At 38.7% G+C, this 23,617-nt stretch overlaps 1 protein-coding gene across 7 annotated transcripts in view; it reads right to left on the bottom strand.

The window, feature by feature from the left end:
- The window catches only part of IL15 (interleukin 15), a 101,508-nt gene extending 85,735 nt beyond the window's left edge, over nt 1-15,773 (bottom strand). For 4 of the 7 annotated variants that reach the window (XM_033215338.1, XM_033215342.1, XM_033215343.1 and 1 more), the window contains exon 1: nt 14,985-15,594. Coding sequence is in view for 2 of the 7 variants with exons in the window: in XM_033215343.1 (XP_033071234.1) it covers nt 14,985-15,333 (349 nt within the window). In the remaining 5 variants the exon portion in view is untranslated. Of the gene's footprint in view, nt 1-13,308; nt 13,373-14,497; nt 15,595-15,703 lie in introns of those variants that run through there. The other 3 variants (XM_033215340.1, XM_033215341.1, XM_033215339.1) reach the window with 3 other exon arrangements.
- Between the last annotated feature and the right edge of the window lie 7,844 nt (nt 15,774-23,617).

Raw genomic sequence — 23,617 nt, 5'->3', positions numbered from 1 at the left:
CTTTCAGCTTTTGTCTAAGGAAAATAGGTTTTGTAGACATCATCCAACACTTGGCATGCCTCATCCCTTCTGTGGGATTACAGATTTGTCACAATCTTTAAGATTTTGACCCTTTCTACTGGGTGTACTTGTTGCAGGTTTCCCAAGAATGCTGCATTTTTTGTAGTCTAAGAGGTCAGATTTATTTGGAGGGCTTTTTTTGGCAGTGACGGAGTGAAAAGTGAAGCGGTATAGAAGGCAGAAGTGAGTAACTTTTTTCTTGCACCAGAGCAGTCCCTGAGTAACTAAGCCTGCACTATTAGCTTACATGACCAAATTACCAGTAATTTTTTTTTGACAAATACAGAGTGAGAACAAAGAAAACTGAAAAATCTTACAGAATATATATATCATCTAGGTTAGAATACAATATAGAAAATTATCTCCATTCAGTTATAAAACATACTTCTAGGCAATTAACATTAAATGTGGCCATGTGGTGGGACCACAAACATTCATTAAAAAATATACATTTAAGGAGTACAAAGGCAGTGCTGTTACATGGCTATATTGCATAGAGGTAAAGTCTGGGCCTTTAGTGTAACCATCACCAGAATAATGTACATTGTACACATTAAGTAATCTCTCATCCCTCAACCTCTTTCCATCCTCCAAACCTTTGGGATTCTCCAATGACTAGTATTCCACATTCCATGTCCATGTGTACACATTACTTAGCCCCCACTTCTAAGTGACAATATACCACGTTTCACTTTCTGTTTCAATTTGCTTCACTTGAGATAATGGCCTCCAATTCCATCAGTGTTGCTGCAAAAGACATGATTTTATTATTTTATTGCTGAATAGAATTTCATTGTGTATATGTATATATATATATGTGTGTGTGTTTATATATATATATAGATGGTGTGTGTGTATATGTATATATGGTGTGTATATATACACACGCACACCATAGAATCTCTCTCTTTGGATGTGTTGTGTAAATAACGGTGGAAGTGTTCACCATCTATTCTTTTCTTATACTCCATACAGACTACCATCATTCCCATCTATTCATCATTAACATATTACAATTTCCAAAACTATAGTTCATGTAAAATTCAGATTGAGAACTTCTTAATGAAATTTGGAGCTTTCCTAATCTTAACAGAACCATGGAATGGACTGGGGTCTAGAGACTTGGACCCAAGGCTTGATTCTGTCATTAAACAGCCATGTGACACTAGCACAGTACGTTATGTCTTTAAGTGTTAGTTACCTTGTCTTTAAAGTAAGGAGATTAGATTGGAGGTGTCTAAAGTCCTTTCCAGTGCCTAAGTAACATCTATAAAGATCACAGGTTGAAAACCTCAGCATATGATAGAATCCATCCATGTTATGTTGGTTCCCTGAACCACCAGATTCAACACCGAAGGAAATTTCTCTGGTCTAATCATCTTAATTTCCAAGAAGAGAATAATAAGTGCAGAGAAATTAAATGTATTATTCAATTTTACATAAAGAGATTAAATTGAGATATAACAATGTGTTTTGGATCCCCACTTTAATTCTTCACCAGAAGTTCATTCAGCTAACATAGCACAAGGCATATGCTATGCATTGTGCTGCTTCTCCATATTAATTTCAAAAGGGCTCTGCTTCAATCATAAAAATCCATGATTACAGTATGTTTGGTACTTGCACCTCCATATGTATTGACTATATCTAAAGTGCAGTTATTAGTAGATATTGAGGGATTTTTTCATTTCACAGCTTAGATCTACCTATCCTACACCATCACTACTACCACCCAAATTCTACTACATTGTAATTTGCTCCATTCCATTATGTCCAAATAGCTACATTCTGGGTCAGAACAATAAATTGAACATCCTACCTACAATTGCTCTGCAACAACTCCTTTTCATCCTGGCTCACTGTAGTTCAATTATCACCTCTACCTTGGAGGAGTAAGAAGATGGGAGTTTCACCATCTCCTTGCACCAATGGGAATCCATCACACTTTTGCTTTTATACTGCTTGGCACATAGGTAAATACTCAATAAAAATGAATGGTCATTATTATTTTTGTCTTCGTTACTTTACTGAATAGCTGTGCCAACACTGGCATCCTCATCATCTCCCAAAATTTAAAACAAAAAAATGTTTTTCTGAGCCCTGTATTAAATTTGATGTTTACTATAGATTTTTCATAGATATACTTTAGTCAGTTTTGGAAAATCCCATCTATTCTTATTCTTCTCAGAACTTGACATTAACTTTTCCTCTATCGTCAAGATTATTTTGATAGATTTTCTGATGTTGAGCCATCTAGACAATCCTCAAATAAACCATATTTAATTGCAGCAAGCAGGCTCCTGCTGGGGAAGGTTGTGTTGCTGGTTTGTTTTACTGTTGTGTTATGTTAGCTAATGCTTTACTTAGTATTGAAAAATGTTATTGAGTTTTAAAAATCTTGGTCTGGCAACTTTGCTGAACTCATTTGTTTTAGTAGCTTGTTAATTTGTATGGCTTTCATCTATAATGAAAATTTTACCTCCTCTCTTTTAATCTTTATAATTCTTATTAATTGCACCAGCAAGGTAGCTCTATAGGAAGTGTGCATGCTCGGGAGAGAAACCTGAGTTCAAGCTTCAGTTCCACCACTTCCTACTGGTAGTCCCTGCACCAGTCACCACCCTTTCTGGTGCTTCAGTTTACTTATCTGAAAAGTGCAAAGGAAAGTATCTCATGAGTTTGAGAAGGCTACATATGTTAACGTACTTGGAACTATAGATGAAAATAAATGTTAACTATTTAAATATTCATGGTGTGAAGTTAAGAATCAAAGACACCTAACCCAACTCCGGACATTTAGGACAATATTCCCAAAGAAGCCATTATCAGACTGAGACTTCTGGATGAGGCGAGTGAGGAGAAGGGGGCAAGGAAGAGACAGACACTGGATGAAGTACTGCATTTCCAATAAGAGAAACGTGTCCAGATGTTTAGCTATGAAAGAAAGTGTGTTGTGTTCAGGGGCTGACAGTAGTTCAGTACCCTGGACACTCAGCTCTTTACTTGCAAACAATAATTGTTGCACTAGATAATAAGTTGCTAAAAAGAATCATGTGTGCTGCATCTTTTTATCCTTCACAGCACTTGGCAGGGAGTCATGTACAGAACAGTAAGTATCCACTATTGTTTAGAACTCTTGGTGTGCTGTTAGCTTCTTCGGATTAAACACCTTAGCCTGGAAGCCATGTTTTATAAATTGCAGTGGCTCAGAGTAATATGGCTTGACTTAAGAAAGGTCAAGGTTTAGAAGATGAATGCCTCAATATCAAGTCAAATAAGCCATCAGCATAACCACATCTTTCCAGTTTTAGAGGTTCTTTGCAAGGATCTTGCTTTTCAGGGGTAGAGTCGAAAGACACCAAATACATTTTAATCTGATATTTGAGGTAACTACAAATTTTTTAACAGCATAACAAGAGAAGAAACTATTATTTCTTCTCTTAAACCCTCAGGAAAAGAGATACTAAATAAATTAAATTTCAGCGATACTATTATTTTCACACAATTTCTCGTCTCTTTTTTGTCCTACTGAAATAACTTCTCAAAATATTCAGAAAATAAAATTAAGAAAATGAAAGGATTTCTGTTTGAAGGAATTTAGAGAATAGGGTGTGACTTGTTTCAATTTTCTTTCATTTACTGAAGCATTTACTTTGCAAATTTATAAAATTATCCCCCCATATTAAAACTAGCACAAAATATTAAACAAACCTATTTGTTTTCAGTTCTCTAAAGTTCATACTCCTAATAAGGAAAGTAAAGATTCTATTTGTTACCTGGCCAAAGTACACACTCAGAAAATTCTATTTCCCTTTCTGACCCTGACAATAAGAAATATGCTGGGAATAGTTTCCCAAAAGCCATGTGATCACCAGTAATATACTATGAGTCAAATATAGTCAAACTCATTTTCTCAGAACCTTATCTAACTTGACCCCTTGGGAATATATGTTGGATCACTGACAACAAGAATAACGTTATTATAGGTCTACTCTGTGCCAGGCAAGGTGACACATAAGGATGCAGTGTTTCTCAAACTTCAGCCCTTCCAACTCCACCATCACAACTCTTGTCATCTATGACCTTTAGCATATACCTGTGGAAGAGGCAATATGAACACAGGTAAATACAGTGAAACACTGCAGATACTATGAGAGAAATATCTATCAGGTGGAGAACTCACAAAGAAAATGTGTGAGGCAAGACAGGAGGTAAAGATGGCATCTGGCCAGGAAAATGTCACAGAGGAAGTGAGTCTTTAAAGAGGAATATGTAAGAATAATCACATAAGGGATTAAAATCCCTCTAGATAGCAGCAGGCAGAGCAAGTACGACAGGCAGGCAAGGGATAGGAGGTGTAAAAAGCCTGGCCTTCTCTTTTGAAGACCTGGGAGCTGGCCAATCCCTCCTCAAAGGCCTTCCCGAACATCTCCTCTTTCAGGGTGCTTAGCTCAGTGACAGTCCTTCTGATTGTCTTATGTGACCCTAAACCATCTATATATACATTTACCTCCTGGGGAAAAAGCCTGACCACTTGTCTTAACCAATAATTTTTACTTAACTCACAAACTCAAATCTCTTGTACAACTAGTTCATCCAATCTTCAATCTAGCACTTCTAGTCACTTACAGGACATTTTAAGTAGTTTGCTCCACTTCTAGCTCTATTGTGATATTTCTAAAATCAAGTTCATCCATTCCCCTACCTTGCCCCATGTGTTAGCTGTAATATACATCTGTTCCTAACATGTTTATCTTTCCTGACTCTCGTGGTTAAAATCTTGGGCATCCTCTGACTCTTCCCTGTGCTCTGCTTCTCCCACTCAATCCAGACCAGTCAAGTATTTAGGTAGGTGCCCAACCCATATTAGGCACTCAAAATTATTAACTGCTGAATTGCCAGAATCAATTCAATGAATAAATAGAACACTGGTAAATCAAATCTTCCTTGAAATTAGCTTGTCTTTCTATTCTCCATTCTATTTACAGTACCCTACTACTTAGCATCCATTAATCCATTCATTCCCTCATTCATTTTTGCTTTAAATATTGCTTTAAATATTCAAGCAAATATTTGTTGAGAGACTACCATATGCCTGGCACTAATAGGTGATGGGGATATAACAATGAATAAAATAACAAAACTGCATAAATTGGACTTTCATATTCATATTCTAATGAAGGGAGATGTTAATAATCAAATAATTCAATAACACATATAAGTCCATAGTTCCTTATATGAAAATATTAAATCAAAAAAACTCTAAAAACTGAAAGTTTCTCCTTAATTCACTGGTTAACAAAACACAAACTGAACTAACATTAGACTATGTATAAGCTGTATTTATTCCCTTTTGAGGAAGTACCTGAATAAGCTTGGTCATTACATGATATATAGTAAACACACTATATTACTTTCCAAAATCTGAAAAATAAATTGAATTCCCAAACAGGATTGGGACAGGGAGTGCTGGGGAGGCTGCAATTTGAAGTACATCAGTCAAGGGTTACTTCATTGCAACAGGGATATTTGAGCCAAACTCCAAAGCAGGTATGGGGAAGAGGGTGATATCTGAGAGAAAAGCATTATAGGAAGAAGGAACAGCAAGGTAAAAGACTCTTCGACAAGAACATAGTGGTATGGCTGATGAATAGAAAAGGTGCCAGTGTAACTGACTCAGTGAGCTAAGGAAAGAGTAGTAGATGGCAGACATCAGGGGTACAAATCACTTAGAGACTTAATATCCACTGTAACAGAGTTTGGCTTTTATTAGAGTGAGACGAAAGAACCATGGGGGTGTTGGAATAGAGGAACGGCATAACCTGATTAATATTTTAACAAGATTATCCTTTGTGGTGGATAATCTCCAAAGACAGTTGCCATCAATCAATGTCTTCCTCCCATGAACATGCATGACACTCTACTCATCAAGAGGTGGAATCTTTGTCCTCTCCCCTTCAATCTGGGTGGTCTTCTGACTTACTTTTCCCAAAAGAATAAAACAAATGTTACAGTCTGGAAATTGCATATCCAAGCCTTAAGTGATTACAGCTCCAACTTCCTCTCTTATAGAAGTTGGTCAAGTTGTGAAGAGTCTGACAACCCTGAAACTATCATGCTGTGAGAAAGTCCAGTTTAGCCATGTGGCAAGACTAAGAGAAGGAGAGCCAAGGGGCCCATACAACAGCCGGAACTGAGGCTCTCTATATGTGACTTAATGTCTGAGCCATCTCAGACATCCCTTTACCATTGAGTCATACCAGCTGAGGCCATATACATTGCAGTGTAGATACAAGTCATTCTCTTTGTAACTTTTCCTAATTCTTAGGTTTGAGAAAATCAAATGGTTCTTATTTTACACCACTAAGTTTTGGAGTAGTTTATTATATGGAAATTAGTAATCGACATTGAAACTACTATGAGACTGAGTGGTGGGAAGACACCTGGAGAGAGGCAAGGACACTGTCAGTGAAGGCCAGAAACACAGTGATGAAATAGTTCAACCTAAGACTTGCTAGATTGGAAAATAACAACTGTTCTCATTCTTGCCTTTCCAGGCAGTAAAAGATTCTCCAAGAAATAAGTAGTTTCAGGGCAAAGATCAAATCCATGGTGTACTATTATATGTGCTCTCAGGTTGAAGATCAAATCAGTTGTATGGCAAGGAGGCCCTTCATTAAGAACTCTGAAAGATTTAAAGTAGTGCCTCATAGACCTTTCTAACTAGTCAAAGGGCTTCTAAAAATACTAAGGGTTTCTATGGCATCTCGATTTCCCAACAAATTAAAGTGGAACTTGTCTCAAGGATTTGCTGGTTATGTCTTTTATCTAACGAAGTGAATGAATCTCAATAAAATTCATAGGAAGCCCCCCAAATTTTAAATATCATTGAACTTAAAAACAAAAAGCAGTTAAAAAAAAAAGTGAGTATACAAAAGTCTCTAAATTATTAACGCTCTAACATCAGGAAGCAGGCTACACCACTGCAACGAATCGCAAAAATTATTTCTCATAGAAAAGAAAGAAAGAATGAGAAAAGGAGCCCAAAGTACAAAAGGTAAAGTTAAAAGCCACAGAGAACGATTCCTAGGGAACAAATTTAAACCTTAATCAGGAACATGTATTGCTTCCAGAGCGAGAACTTGGGACATATGCCGGCTCTATTTAGACTTGCTATGGACTAGCGACTGTTACATGCCTTCTATTGTCTTGTTTTGAAATTGTATTGTTTAAAGCAATTGTCCTATTTTTGTTTTACCGTTGTATGTTGGGACAAGGGGAAGGTCACAGATAACCTATCTTTTTAGTTACAGGTTTCTGCACTCAAGAAACTACATCAGAGAAATATTATCCTCATCTGGAGATCCAGTTTAGAGACTCAAAGTCTGAGTTTGATGCCATAACAAGACAAGCTATAGGGGATCCTGAAAGTCAATAATTAGTTCAATGGTACAACTATTTGCGACCAACATGATGTAAAGTCCAAGTTAGCCATGAATAGAGGTCACATAAAGAGAGATGGATGCCTGGCCAGCATGAGCTTTCCAGCTATCCAAGCTGATGTTCTAGACATGTGAAGGAAGATGCCTTCTTGAATGTCTCATCTCCAGCAGCCTAGGAGGAGTCAAGCAGCCGAAAGTAGCCCAGATTACAAGATCATGATAAACAACAAATTATTGTTACTCAAGTCACTAAGTTCTGGGGGTGTTGTTTTGTTTTGTTCTTGTTTTATGGTTATTGATCCTTTTGATGCAGGGACAGGTAACTGAAATACTGTGGCTGCCACGTTGAGAACAGGCTGTAGTGGAGATGAGGGGACAAGCAGCAGGCACTTTTGCAATAATACTGTGAGACATGACAGCGACTTGAACCCAGGTGACAGTAGTGAAAAAAAGGGTGAGAAGAGATAGGATGTGGCATATATTTTGAAGGCCTAGCTAAATAATTTGGTGGCAGATTCAACGTGGAATATGACATAAAGAGACGTTAAGGACAAATCCAAGACAGATTGATTGATTATCTGTGGAACTAAGAGAATGAAACTGCCATCAAGTAAGATGAAGAAGAAGGCGGAGCAAGCAGATATGGCAGTAAAGGCAGGAATCCAGTGAGTATTAGGCATCCAATCAGAGATGGGTGAATAACAGATAAATAGACTGCTAAATGAGTCTGGAGTTCAGGGGAGAGGTTATGGCTAGATTCACATGTACATTTGTGAATCATCAGTGTAAGAAGGGATTAAAAACCATGACACTAGATGAGATCACCAAGACAGAGAGTACAGATAGAGAACAGGCCTAAGGACTGAGCCCCCAGACTGCTATATTTACATGTTAGGGAAATTAGGAACCAGTCAGAGACTGAAATTATTGCTGGTAAAGTAAAAGGAGACTGAAATTGGTGCTGGTAAGGTAAAAGGAAAATAAGGAGAAGGGGAGTGGCTTGGAAGCCACATGAAGATCTCTCAGGTCCTGCGGAAAGGATACATAGGAAGGGACCCAAGAACTAACCACTGGATTTAATAAAAGGGATGTTCTTGGTACTTTCGACCAGTGTCTTTCTAGTGGAGCACTGGACATGACAGCCTGCCTGGTTCAAGAGAGAATGGACAGAGGAAAACTGGAAACAGAGAATATAGTCAATGCTGTAAGTTTTCCTGTAAAATGTGGGCAGAAAAAAACAGATACAGAAGTGAGGAGAAGCATAAGGAGAAAAACACGAGTCTTTTTTAAAAATGGTAGAAATTATAGTATGGCTACATGGTATTGGGAAAGACCCATAAGAGAGAGAAAAAAATGGTGATGGAGAGAAAGAATGAATTACCAGAGTCATGTCCTTGAGCAGATAATGAGAATGAAACTACACTCCTGAATTAGCTGTGAGATTTTTAGCTGGTTTCCTTATCTCTAATTGTCTTTTCTTCAATAAATTCTACCTCAAACTAATTTCCCTAAAATGCTATTTTTATTACAGTATTCCAACATTATTTTGCCATATTACTTATGTTTCCTACCTCTTTTACAGTTGTCTGCTTAGCTGTCAAACACCTGAATGATGACTGACTCTTACTGAAGTCAATCCTAATAGACTCTGACCAACCCTCTGCTAAGCACATGGAGCACACTGTCCTTACTCAAAATGTAAGTGTAGAGACAGATACACAAAAATGAGTTTACAGACATTAAAGTTGTTATGAGGGAATGCAGACTGCACCAGAAGAATTCATGTTAGGGAGAAAATAATTCTCCCTGGGCAGTAGGTAGGGACAGAAAATGTTATAGAGGGTTAACATTTTGAGCAGGACCCAGGAAGGCTGACAAAGATTGGCAAGTGTGTCTGGAACACTGAGGCAGGGTGACTGCAGCTGAAGAGGAGACTTCACTGCAGAGACTACCCAAGCCCTTTTAGAGCTTATTTCCCACTAGTCCCCAGTGAGAAACCTCTACAGAAGTTAGCCCAGGCTCTTTACTGCTCCCCATCCAACTCCCTGTGCTTTGCTTTAAGCACAGTAACCCATGGAAATCCAGAAGCCAAAGGGAGGGTGTGGGAAAGAAGGCTGAACTATATATCCCAACTGAACAACACACACCTCTGGCGTACCCTACAACTTTCCCGGGGGTTTGTGGGCATAGAGGGTTCTAAAGGAACCAATTTCAAGATCCGTTACTTGCACAGGAGCCCCTTTTACCAGAGATATGCCTGATATGTGCCCAAAGCAGGCAGATTTCTGGCAAGTTCTCCTTCCTCACTTCCTCTTTCATAATTACCCTTCTCCCACTTTAGGAAAAAAATGCCTATCTCTCCCTATCCAGAATCTTAACATGTGTCTTGCCTCACCAGGATGCCAAATAAAGGGGCGATCTGAAAAGTTGATATAAGATACATCTTTAATCAAAGCATTGACATATCTACTTGTATGATACGTATTTCCAATGTTGTTTTAGTTTTATGCTTAATAATCACTGACCAAAAATTAATGGTTCCTTTGATTAATATTGTAATGATAGTATTTTAAATAACATAAGCAAGAATAATTTTCACAATAAAAATCCTTCAAATAAAAGATCAAGTTTTAGGTACTTATTTTTGTTGCAGATGAGTCAGGAGAGCAAATGACCTAAAAATATAAAATCTTTATCAAATGTTCAATTAATAAATAATTATCTGATAATTTTAGAGGTCAGTGCTAACAGTGTGAAAGGACTACTTTGTCAAATTTCTATTAGAAGGCACATGAGCAAAATACCCGGGAAGGAGAAGTAGCATTCAGTGATATAAAGGACCAAAGACCCTCCCTGGCCTCCTTTGGTGTGTCACAATGGCAAGCAGAGCTCACCCCCACTGCCACCCCCCCCATCAACCTTACAACCATCATATTTTCCTGTGCTAGAACCATTTGCAGTTTCAATTCCCTCATTTCACAAAATAATTTGTCACTTTCCTCATCTTGTCTGCATCCTGTCAGCACTTGGAGGAACCATTAGCATTTAGAGAAGAAACAACTGTGTATTACATGCAGACTTTTAAAAAATCCAATTTTATATGGTCTACACAGAGTCGTCTGCCCCTGCAGTGGGATGAAACACTATAAAATAAGTGCATACAAATACTCTGGCTCTGGATGTGAAATGTGGACAAATAATATTATTGAACTAAACTGAGATCAAAGAGCCTCTTTTTCTTCTCTTTCTGACTCCAGCACTAAACAACTTTTTTTTTTATTTAAAAAAGGGCAATATTCTGGCCAGGCACGGTGGCTCAAGCCTGTAATCCTGGCACTTTGGGAGGCCGAGATGGGCGGATCACGATTTCAGGAGATTGAGACCATCCTGGCATATCTACTAAAAATCTACTAAAAATTGAGACCACCCCATATCTACTAAAAATACAAAAAAAAAAATTAGCCAGGCCTGGTGGCAGGCATCTATAGTCCCAGCTACTCAGGAGGCTGAGGTGGGAGAATGGCGTGAATCCGGGAGGCGGAGGTTGCAGTGAGCCGAGATTGCACCACTGCACTCCAGCCTGGGAGACAGAGCAAGACTGTGTCCAAAATAAATAAATAAATAAATAAATAAGGCAATATTCTTTTACATAGGCAAATTAACAAATACCATTAAATCACCCCAAATGGTGACCAGGGTCTATTTCAAGGTAAGGATAGCAGCATTTTAGTTTTCAGTACACTGAACACCTGAGTTTTCTTAGACGAGAATACATATGATATCTGAAAAGGAGCATTAACATTAGAATCAAGATAAATCTCAGTGGAGTGTCTGTCTTACCCAGTTGTATCCTAATGCAAGTGAAACTCTGCATGCCTTTTTTTTCTTTGCAAATTCAGGATAAAAATGCAATGGTTATTCAAATTCAGTGAGGACATACAGATGAAGGGCCAGTATGGTGCCTGAAACATAGCACAGGCTTCCTCTTTGTAACTTTCAAATTCACATTAGGTTCCTGCTGGAATGGCACTGTTAATAACAGTAATTTGTGTTTCAGGCTTTCTGTCAAGATTTCTTAGCTACTTATGTTTACCTAGTCAATACAGTCTGGAAGCTGAGTAAAAAGTAGCCCTTGTCTGCCCACAGCTGTTAACAAATGGTACAGTACAAAATATACATACACACACATATATGCACATATACAGTATATATACACATATATAGGCATATATGCACACATATAGACATATACTTGATAGTATTTAATTAGTGAAATTCACCATCAAATAGGTGTTAGTTAATGCATTCCAGTACTCACTAAAACAACAATTTTTCCTTCAACTCCTCTATGGAATGTTTCCATCCAACCCATTCCTATAGGACAGCAGCAAGTATTTAAGCAATGTTTAGTGTCAGTAGTCTCATGCAGTTACTGTAATCACTGGGTAAGTAAATAAAAGAGCTAATATTGAGTAAAAGAACTGGCTTCTTGCCAACCGTTCTACCATAACGCCTTCTGAAAAGAGGATGTCCCAAATGGTTAACCTTATCATCACCAGTTGTGATATTATGGAAAACTCGTCTTCTCTGACCTCTCCATGAATCCCAGTCTTCTAGTTGTATGGATGAATGGATACATAGATAGGCGGAGACAGATATCTAGATCAGTCCACATTTGCCTACTATTTGTCAAGCTCTCTCAGCAAAAAGTGATGCAAATCAGACAAATGTTTTCATTCGGGGACCATAAAGGAAATTTCTCCAATGAACCAAACACATATTGATACAAAAATGAATATTATTTGATTAGAAAAATAATCCTTAAATACACAATAATGTCAATTGCACAAGTACCATACAAACATTATTTTACAACCAACATTCTACCATTACAACGCTGCCTGAAAATACATAGGGATTGATTATCACTGTCAAATTGTAGGAAATATTTTTATGTAGATAATACCATCCTCCATAAATACCAACAGTCTTAAACTTGTCTGAGTTGGAATTCCAGCTCTACCACTTTCTAGCTCTGTGACCTTGAGAATTTCCTCAGCTGTAAAATATATTGCCTACCACATAAGTTTATTATGATGTTTTTAAAAAATACATCTTTAGAACAATGTCTGATACATAGTAAGAACTCAACGTTAGCTATTATTCATACTGTTTCTCATAACTTAAGTTATGGGTCTGAAGACAGAACTCTGTATTATCATTAGCTAACCCTCAGAAAAATAGTTAACACAATGAGCAGAACTCAACATTAAACTCCAGGAGAGATGAGGAGAAAAGGACAGTAGTCTCTATTTCTGAAAGATTTAAAACTGTTTTGGGTCAGAGATGCATTTAAAAAGCTGACCAAAGTTGCGGATATTTTCCTGAGAAAAATCCACATGTACCCAGCATTTCAGGGCTCCTTTTCTAGCTATTCTGAAATCCATCAGAGGTAGCAAATCTGAGATGAGTATCCCGTAGGCTTTAAAACCTTCCATTTCCAAAAGCTATTTCAATAAACTTTAAGGCACTGTTTTTCTCCATCCCCCAAGGAAATGTATAAACAAATATTTCATTGACAAACATTGTGCCTTGCAATATAGCTGTTGATATTTGCTACATTAATTTCAAGGATTAAAACAAAAGAGCGTCATTTTAATCACCAGTAGTCTGCAGGAAAATTCCAACCAGAACTATAGCTTCCCATCAGGTTCTGGAGTTGCCACTCCAAATCAGCAGGGAACAGTGAAACCAAAAGTATGGGAACACCTGCCTATCAGAAGTTCCAGACCAATGGCCAACTGACCCTTTTCTGTCATGTTGCAAAGCAGATGATACCGCAGGAGAGGCTCTTCTGATTGACTAAAATTCTGTGAGAAAACAGAAACGTAAGGATATGAAACTAAGACAATCATAACGAAGCTTAAGACTACGATACTTGTTAACTCTAAGTAAAACTAGCTTTTTCTTCACTTTTTCAATCTAAATGGCGTTCGCTGTGTTTTCAGTTCTTCTTTTTATATATCTTTATGTTCATTCCCTTGTATCTTGTATCTCCTTTCTCTGTTGATCACATTATTTAACACGAAAACAAGAGGAGTTTAAATTTTTAACCTGTATTATATCTTTTTTATTTATTTATTTTTTTGACAGGCTGGAGTGCAGTGGCAGATCATAGCTCACTATAACCTGGAACTCCTGGTCTCAAGCTATATTCTCGCCTCAGCCTTCCAGAAGTGTATTGTATCTTGATACTTTCAGTAGAGTGGTTCACCTTGCCTCCTCTACGTGGCAGGATGCATAATCACCAGTTTATTCTGTAATACTAGAGCAAGAATTCAGTCTAGCTAATATGGCCTCTTTCACCACACTGACAAGATAAGGATGACGACCACTTAGTTGGCCACCACCAGTATCATAATATTAGAAAGTAGTTTTAAAATATGTGAAGGAAACTAGCTGGTGACCACCACTTCACTTCCAGTTTTGAAATTGCTGACTCATCCTATTTAACAATCTGCTGTAAGGGTCATTTAATAATTAGTTTGGTTTACACATACTTTGAAGTCAACATAGTTTTTAATGCATGGAATTACATAAAGTCAAATGAACTGTATACCCTAGTAACATGCGGTCTTAATAACACTTGAAAAAATTAGCTGGATTTTCATTTAAAAGCCACCGTGAACAACGATTTTATTTTAGTGAAATTCGCTCGCTCGTATTTTTTCCAAGTTCCTTTGGCATTCTAGATACACTATTGCTTCTCTAATAGATAACTGGCTGGCGCAGAGTTGGAACCAATACAGACCCAGGCCTGACTGCCAAGCACTATCCATTCCTGCAAATTTCTCTCCCAGAAGACGTGTGCAAGCAAAGAAGAGGGCGATAATTTGATTTTGCAAAGGTAGAGATAGACGCGCACGCACAAACATCTGCACCGGCCCACAGGGAGTTTGGGGCGGGAGCAGTTAAGAAGCGGGGAGCTGTGGTACCTTTCCTTGGCCTTCCTGAGCTTGACTGGGTGCAGAACTCAGCCCTCTGGGCTGCGGGACAGCGTCTTCTCAGAAACCGGCAGCTTGGCTGGAGCCACCAGAGGCGCGTCCCTCACCCTTCCAGGGGAGCGCAGGGTGCCCGGCCCGCCTTGCGCTAGCCAGCAGGCTGGAATGCCGTAAGAGCGCAGCGCAGCAGGGAGTCGCACGCCAGGGGCAAAGGGATCTGCGATCTGCGCTCCTCCGGAAGCGGGAGGATGGCGAGGAGAGCCTCGGAAGTGTCATTAAAGTGTCATTAGGGGAAAAACCAAAAACTGAAATTGCGACTAAGTTTTCCCCAGGAGAGGGCGGGGCAGCCGGGCCAGTTGGGTAGACCAGAGGGTACCTCTGGAGCTGGGAGGGGCCCCGGGCGTAGGCTTTCGGGGAAAATACCATCGCCCTTTCAACCACCACCACTCCCTTCCCAAAGCAGAGAAGCCGAGCTCTGTACCTCCATCGAGTCCTGGCTGCAGGGTGGGGGACGACAGCCACCGCAGCCGGGAGGGTGCGGCCACCCAGTTCCCTCCCGGGGGACGCCGGACTTCGAAGGCAGTGAGCGAGTCAGCTGGGATTCCCCCGGGCGCCTTCCACCCGGAGTCCCAACCACTGGCGAAAAGAAAAGTGAAAGAGAAAGAGCCGGGAGCAGAGGCGAAGACAAACACCTCCTGCAGAGACTGGGGGTGGGGCGGGTGGCGGCGGCTCCTGGATGACTGACTGCCCCAGGTGTCACTACTTCCCGGCCTGTTGCCGTCCCTGCCGGGTCCTGGGGCGCAGAACCTGCAGGGCGAGCGTAAGGACATCGAGGAGTCCCAGCCCCGCCTTGCAGGAACACCAGCCACCGGCCTCCTCCTCTACCTGCCGGGACACCTGTAGAGAAGACACAAGGACACTGGAGGGAGCTCACCAGCCGCATCCCAAGCGACGGGCACCATGTGGGAAGCTTCCGCAGCAGAACCTGGAGACCTGAGCTGGGCTGGCACGCATCCAAGTCTCCTAGAGGAACGGGAAAGGGTGCCGGAGCCGGATGCTGGGCGGCTACTCTAGACAGGCCTCTTGGTCCCTGCACAGACTGGAAGAAGGAAACTTTGAGGTCCAAATAGAGGAAAAGTTGGAAGAAGACACCAAGGTGGCAGCTTTGTGCAAGACAGTTCGTACATGGAGTGAACTTACAGCAATGAGCCTCTCTGCGGATCACTTTTCCAGTCTGTTGTGTAGTCCAGTGTAAAATATCACACATGGTCCCATTTGATGGAACCGTGAGATGTTGTTCTTGTAGTATTTTTTACATTGGAGGAAGGAACTGAGTTGAGGCTGAGTGATTTGCATGCCATAAAGGCAGTAGCAAAGACCTCATGCTCAGTTTTGAAAGTACTTGGCAGAATCTTGCAAATCACTGAAATCCCTGAATCACTGAAAATCCCTATTGTATGGTGCTTTCCAAATGTTCAGAGTCACGGCTCAGAGAAAATGATAAGTCTTCCTGGAGCTCAGTTTAATTTAGTTTAAAATTTAATTATGTTTTTTAATTACATAAATATAAATATCAAATAGAAAAATAATAGCAATTATTCAACTTCCATGTACATAAAGTTCCATATAATATCATTTCATATTTTTTATGAAAAATTTGAGTTTATTTTCATTAACTCAATTTTTTGATATCAGTTTTATATTTAAAATAATTACTGATGGACTTTTTGATGAGAATTCCAACTCTAGATAGTCTCCATCGACAAAATAAGTGAGGTATAAACATGCAAAAACAGTTTTTACAATCATTCAAAGTTTCACCATAGGTGGAAATTATATGTAAGAATATGAAGCAATCATCTATTTCTGTTCATGACAATGTCATGTGGAATTTTCTTGTGATGGTGTCAATGGATTTTAAGACCAGATAGAATTTTTCGTAGCAATACATTGAAGCTCTGATTTGCAGAATGAGCATGCACTGGGAGAGCAAGACTGCAGCTGGATTGGATCCCATCACAAGGATATCGCAGCCACAGAAGGACTGACATGCATATGTGTGAAAATAGAGAATAGGGATGAACAAGTGTGCCCCAACCTCATTTTGGACTGCTGTAGAGCTTCTTGGACTCCTGCCATGTAAACTCCTCTAGCACCTCCTTCAGCTCCTTTAATGGATACTGTGTTCTCTGCAGCCGGTGAAGGAAGCAGGTGTCCCAGGCAATAAGACACCTCAGAGGCCACACTCAGCACCACCTAGCCGAGCTCGATATCAGATATTGCTGCTGCCAGAGGACATATCATCACATCTCAGATCCTGTCCCTCTTGGGCTGCTCACGAAATCTGTAGAAAGTTGCTCTCAGCTGGTGCTCACTAGCCTGTGGACTTCAGCTTTGTTAGCTATCTGCAGGACTGAGGGATATCAGTATCTGACTGCATACTTTTAATACATTGAGACCACCAAGAATGTTCTGAGCTACTAGACAGTTTTCACAACACTATGAAATTGATGGAAAGTTTACTTGTAGGGTGAATTTCCAGGCATAATCTGAGTATATAACAGTAAGAAAATTGGTCTACAACTATTTATTGGGCTTCAAATACAGTAGATTCTAGAACAAGATGGACTGAATGATATATAAAGCATTTTGTCGGAGTAGGGAGATAAAAATCATAAATAACAATAAAGTACAACTAAAAATTGTTATAATCATAAGATATGCTTTGCTCTACTATTTGCCTCCCAAATATGTTGGTCAAATTTGTTTTCGTAAATGCAGATATTTTAAAAGTATTTTTAATTAGTTATGAGTGCCTGCAGTTCAATGAAGTTGGGTTTGCACGTAATTTGTTTTTGTTGCATTGCACTCAAACAGAAAAGTCTAATGTATGCAACTTGTGCTTTCAGTTGCCACAGGCTGTTTGGCAAAATATTGAAAATTACTCATACCAATGAACAAGTAAATTCCACTACATAAATTAAAAGCAAAGTTGAAGATTGATGAAATGATTTGAAACTGCTTTAAGATGACTAATAAAATTACAACGTAGAAAGAAGTGAAAATTAACTAAACCTCACAGAAGTGACCATAATAATCTTCTTGAATTCAAATAATTAACATTAAAATTACAGTTTAGTAAATTTTTAATATCTTTTTTTCAAAGACAATGTCAATTGGGTAATCTTCTTTAAAATAAATTACTAATAAATGTTTTCTAACTTTTGTGATTACATGGAAGAAGTTACAAGTTATTTCATCTGATTTAGTGTTCAAAGTCCATGACTGTGGCCTTATTTATGGTTTTCCTAATATTTAAACCACCCATCAAGAACAAGTTGATCCCCTGCTCTTTGGAAAACATGGCCTGCCTGGATCCTCTATGTTTCCATTCAGGGTAAAGCGTGCTGAAATGCAGCATTACCTTGAAGTTGTTTCTCACATTTTTTTCTGGTGATCCTGACAATAGACGGATACTCTTGGCCTTAAATGCTATTTAGGTTTTCAAGAGCTCCTCAAGTTTCTGCTTTTTCAGAACCACAGCAATATTAGTTAGGACTTCTGTAGTTCCTCCAATCTGCTATTTCTCCAGTGCTGTGCTAAACACAAATGTTAACTTATTAAATCCTCACAGCAAATCTATGAGATATAAATTATTGTTATCTCCATTTTACAAATGGGAAAACCAAGGCCCAAAAGATTATGCAGCTTGCCTAACATCACATGGAAATTGGCTAACCCAGCAAGGATTTGAACTCAAACAGTCTGGCTTGAATACACATTCCTACTCTCCGGTGCCTCTAAATTGGCAACCATTCTCCACTGTTTCTAAAACAGAGTTCATAAGGAAAGAAGCCATGGGCCCTCAGACAGTATGTCTTGGTCCAATTTTGTTTGCTTCAGGGTAAATTTAGTCACCACCAGGGAGGAAACTCATCAGTTTTCCTTGAATTTCTGCTTTCTCATCTTATGTTTCTGTAATGAAACTGCAATAGGTATTGCATACCTGCTACTAACATAAGTTATTTGAATAAAGTGACTGACAAAAGGCTGGCAGAACATTGCTGCAGGTCTGAAACAGAGGAACTAGGAGTTGGCAGATTCTAATAGACATGGGTGACTTTGAACTGAAATGTCAGAGTGTACCCATGACAAAGAAGGAGAAAAGACGCCTAGTTTCAAGCTGGAGATTAAGAGCAATAATAACTGTATTAGTCAGGGTTCTCTATGGGGATAGAACTAATAAAATATATGTATATGTGAAAGGAAGTTTATTAAGGAGAATTGACTCATGATCGCAAGGTAATGTTCCATGACAGGCTGTCTGCAAACTGAGGAGCAAGGAAGCCAGTGGTGGATCAGTCCAAATCCCAAAACCTCAGAAGTAGGGAAGACAACAGTGCAGGCTTCACCCTGTGGCCAAAAGTCTGAGAGACTCTGGCAAACCACTGGTGTAAGTCCAAGAGTCCAAAAACTGAAAAACTTGGAGTCTGATGTTTGAGGGCAAGAGGCATCCAGCATGGGAGAGAGATGAAGGCTGGAAAACTGAGCAAGTATAATCCTTGCTTGTTTTTCTGCATGTTTTATTCTAGCTGTGCTGGCATCTGTTTAGATGGTGCCTACACATTAAGGGTGGATCTGCCTTTCTCAGTTCACAGACTCAAATGTTAATCTCCTTTGTCAACACCCTCACAGATACACAGAAGGATAATACTTTGCTTCTTTCAATTCAATCACGTTGACAATATTAACCATCAGAATAACATACTTAATTTTTGATATATTTAAAAGTACATGTTATCCTAAATGCATTGGTACTTAATGTGGGGGAAAGGGGCTTACGTAGAAAGAAATGACAGGTTCATATGCTAACAGTACTATTCTGAACAGTCATTTAATGTTGATCTTAAGTTACAAAACATTAATAAACCTATTTAGATTTATAATCTGAGAGTTTATTATAAATGTATATAATGGATCTTGTCAGCATTTATTTCAATGACAAATTATAAAAAGGAATTTTACTTCTCTTCACATACATTGGCTAAAACATGGCAAATACACCTTCCTTGAATTTGTTCTATGATTAAAATTCATACATTTTTTTACCACACATAATAACCTTTACAAAAAGTGTAAATCAAGTCAATACCAATAATATGTTTATGTCAACAAAGTTAAACTGGCATTGGTTTTGACTCTATGGCTGACAAATAGTTGGCCTTCAATAAATATTTGTTATATTAATCTTGGTTAAAAAAAATCACCTCTTGGCCGGGCGCGGTGGCTCAAGCCTGTAATCCCAGCACTTTGGGAGGCCGAGACGGGCGGATCACGAGGTCAGGAGATCGAGACCATCCTGGCTAACATGGTGAAACCCCGTCTCTACTAAAAAATACAAAAAACTAGCCGGGCGTGGTGGTGGGCACCTGTAGTCCCAGCTACTCGGGAGGCTGAGGCAGGAGAATGGCGTGAACCCGGGAGGCGGAGCTTGCAGTGAGCTGAGATCTGGCCACTGCACTCCAGGCTGGGTGACAGAGCGAGACTCCGCCTCAGAAAATAAATAAATAAATAAATAAATAAATAAATAAATAAATAAATAAAAATCACCTCGTCTCATAGTTTAAATACTTGCTAGAATCAAAATCTAGGAACTTACAGGTATGTGTGTATGTATGTATGTGTATATACATGTATGTGTATATATATGTATGTGTATATATATGTATGTAAAAAAGCTCATGAAATAATTTGATAATTTGTTTATTTATGTAACTTCATTCTGTGGTTAATGTGTGTTTAATCCTACAATCACTTTTTATTAAATTTTCAACTAAAATTTCTTCATAATATATATTAAAATTAGCTGTAATCACTGGTAAAATATCAATATAAGTTTCTGATCACTGGTTTAAATATTGATTTTGTTATTATGGTTGTGTGGGAAATTACCTTGATGAAATGGTAGCCTCCAGTTACTACTCGAAAAGTCTCAGAATAGAAAAACTTACAGACCAAATTAAGATGCCCAAATAACATGATATATTAAATGAATCTAAAACACACAATGAGATGTAAAAGAAATGGGGCACCAGGTTAACACAAAGTGTAGGGTACAAGTGTGTGAAAGGATCACACTACCCAAATCCTGAATTATATAATTTTCACATAAACACAGTTATCTCCCTCTGTATGTTTCTCAGTCTCTGCCATATCAACCTTCTCTGCTGATGCTGTTGTGATGGGGACCAAGGCTGAAGTTTGAATAAGAATGGAATGCATGGACGAAAGTTACCTGGGGCCAAAACACACACTCTACCAGAGAGTGTGTTAGTCTGTTTTCATTTCCATAAAGGAATACTTAAGACTGGGTAATTTATAAAGAAAACAAGTTTAATTGACTCATAGTTCTGCAGGCTGTACAGGAAGCATGGCAAAGGCCTCTACTCAGCTCTTGGAGAGACCTCAGGAAGTTTTACTCATGGCAGAAGGTGAAGTGGGAGCAGGAGTGTCACATGATGAGAGCAGGAGCAAGAGAGAGGAAAGAGGAAGTGCCTGGCTCTTGAGACAACCAGATCTCACACGAACTCTGGAGAACTCACTTATTACCATGGGGAGGGCACCAAGCCATTCATAAGGTGTTGCGGGAAATCAGGGACCCCAAACGGAAGGACCGACTGAAGCCACAGCAGAAGAACATAAATTGTGAAGATTTCATGGACATTTATTAGTTCCCCAAATTAATACTTTTGTAATTTTTCACACCTGTCTTTACTGTAATCTCTGAACATAAATTATGAAGATTTCATGGACACTTATCACTTCCCCAATGAATATTCTTGTGATTTCCTATGCCTGTCTTTAATCTCTTGATCCTGTCATCTTCTTTGTAAGCTGAGGAGGATGAAGGTCACCTCAGGACCCCGTGATTGTGTCAACTGCACACATTGTTTGTAGCGCGTGTGTGTTTGAACAATATGAAATCTGGGCATATTAAAAAAAGAACAGGATAACAGCGATGTTCAGGGAACAAGAGAGGTAACTTTGAACTGGCCGCTGGTGAGCCGGACGGAACAGAGCTATATTTCTCCTCTTTCATAAGCAAATAGGAGAAATATCGCTGAATTCTTTTTTTCAGCAAGGAACATCCCTGAGAAAGAGAATGCGCCCTGAAGGTAGGCCTATAGACGGCCCCTTTTAAGGCAACCTGTCTTTTATGGTGGAAGCCAAAGAGATGAAATAAGCCCCAGTCTCCTATAGTGTTCCCAGGCTTATCAGGTGGAGGAAAATTCCCACCTAATAAATTGTGGTCAGACAGGTTATCTGCTCTCAAACCCTGTTTCCTGATAAGAGTAATCAATGACAATGCGACCGAAACTTCATTAGCAATTTTAATTTCTCCTCTTCTGGTGGTCCTGTGATCTCGCCCTGCCTCCACTTGCTTTGTGATATTTTATTACCTTGTGAAGTATGTGATCTCTGTGACCCATACGCTATTCGTGCACTTCCTACCCTTTTGAAAATCGCTAGTAAAAACTTGCTGGTTTTACAGCTCGGGGAACATCAGGGATCCTGCCGACATGTGATGTCTCCCCTGGATACCCAGCTTTAAATTTCTCTCTCTTGTGCTCTTTCCCTTTATTTCTCAACCCAGCTGAGACACTTAAGAAATAGAAAAGAACCCACGTTAAACATCGGGAACGGGTTCTCCCGATAATAAGGGATCCGGCCTCATGACCCAAAGGTTTCCCTTTGACTTTCATGACTTCTCACCAGGACCCATCTCCAACACTGGGGATTACATTTCAACATGAGATTCAAAGAGGACAAAAATCCAAACCATATCGGAGAGACATAGGAGCAAAATTTGAAGCAAAATTCTATTTCAATTAGCCTCCTAAACAACTATGGGTTTTATCCATACCTCATAGACACAAAACACGTGAATGAGTTATAATGGGACCATGTTGGATGTCACTGATAATGGCCAACTTAAAGATTATATATAAAAATGCCTGCCTGAAAAGGGCATGATCATAACTACAACTTTCTAGCCTTTTCTACTATATGTAATATTCTTGTTCATTCTAGTATATATTTCATTTATTCTACCTTTAACATGTCTTTCAGGCTACAAACTTACCATCTATTTTTAACACATCTAATGAATTTTGCCATACCACATAAGCTACTCAATTTTGCATTGTTTATATTTAACATACATCCTATAATTTTTTGCTAAATATTCTCTAATTATATAGCAGAGTCATATTATAGAAGTTCTTTGTGATTACTTATTTTATTTATTTGAGACGTGTGCTTTTTGACTTTGTTGCGTTTATAAGTTTTTGTTATGCATCAAGCTTGATGTCCTCAACCCAAGACTCTCCTGACCTGTAGCATCATGTCTGCTCTGATAATGAAACTTTCTCCTTCATATTTATGCCACTCCCTCCAATGTAATACTATCTTGGATCTCAATAAATCTCTGAAATGAAATCAAATCTGCTATAACCTGTAGGGGAATATAGATCATGTGTATACGTAGATTCAATCCTGAGTCTATTCTCTATTCATACTTTATATTCTAAACATGCCTTATACTCTAAATGTAAGCAAGAACAGTGCTTAACATTTCCTAAGGTATGTTCTGACAAGTTTCCAAGATAAACAACAAGTCTTTATCTAAATAAACAACGGACCAAAGAAGAAATCACAGAAGAAACTGTAAAATACTTTGAACTGAATGATAATGAAAACAAAACATACCAATATTTGAGGGATGCAGCTAACAGCTTTTAGAAATTTATAGTTATAAATACCTTACAGAAAGATAAAAATCAATAGAATAAGCTTCTACCTTTAGAAAACGAAAAATACACACAAAGCAAATTACAGGAAACAAAAGGTGAAATGGAAGAAGAAAAGGAAAGTAAACAAGTCACTTATTTGAAAAGATCAACACAATTAGAAAATCTTTAGCTAAATTGTTTTTAGCTAATTGATTAATGAAAAAGAGAGAAAATATAAATTACCAGCATGAGCACTGAAGGAGTAGACATTACTAATACACTGTACACATGAAAGAATAATAAGGAATATTAAAAACAGCCT

This window comes from Trachypithecus francoisi, unplaced genomic scaffold (genome assembly GCF_009764315.1).
Source record: "Trachypithecus francoisi isolate TF-2019V2 unplaced genomic scaffold, Tfra_2.0 Lachesis_group1, whole genome shotgun sequence".
Taxonomy (NCBI): Eukaryota; Metazoa; Chordata; class Mammalia; order Primates; family Cercopithecidae; genus Trachypithecus; species Trachypithecus francoisi.
Note: the sequence above shows the minus strand (reverse complement) of the source record. Positions and strands in the feature narration are given on the sequence as shown.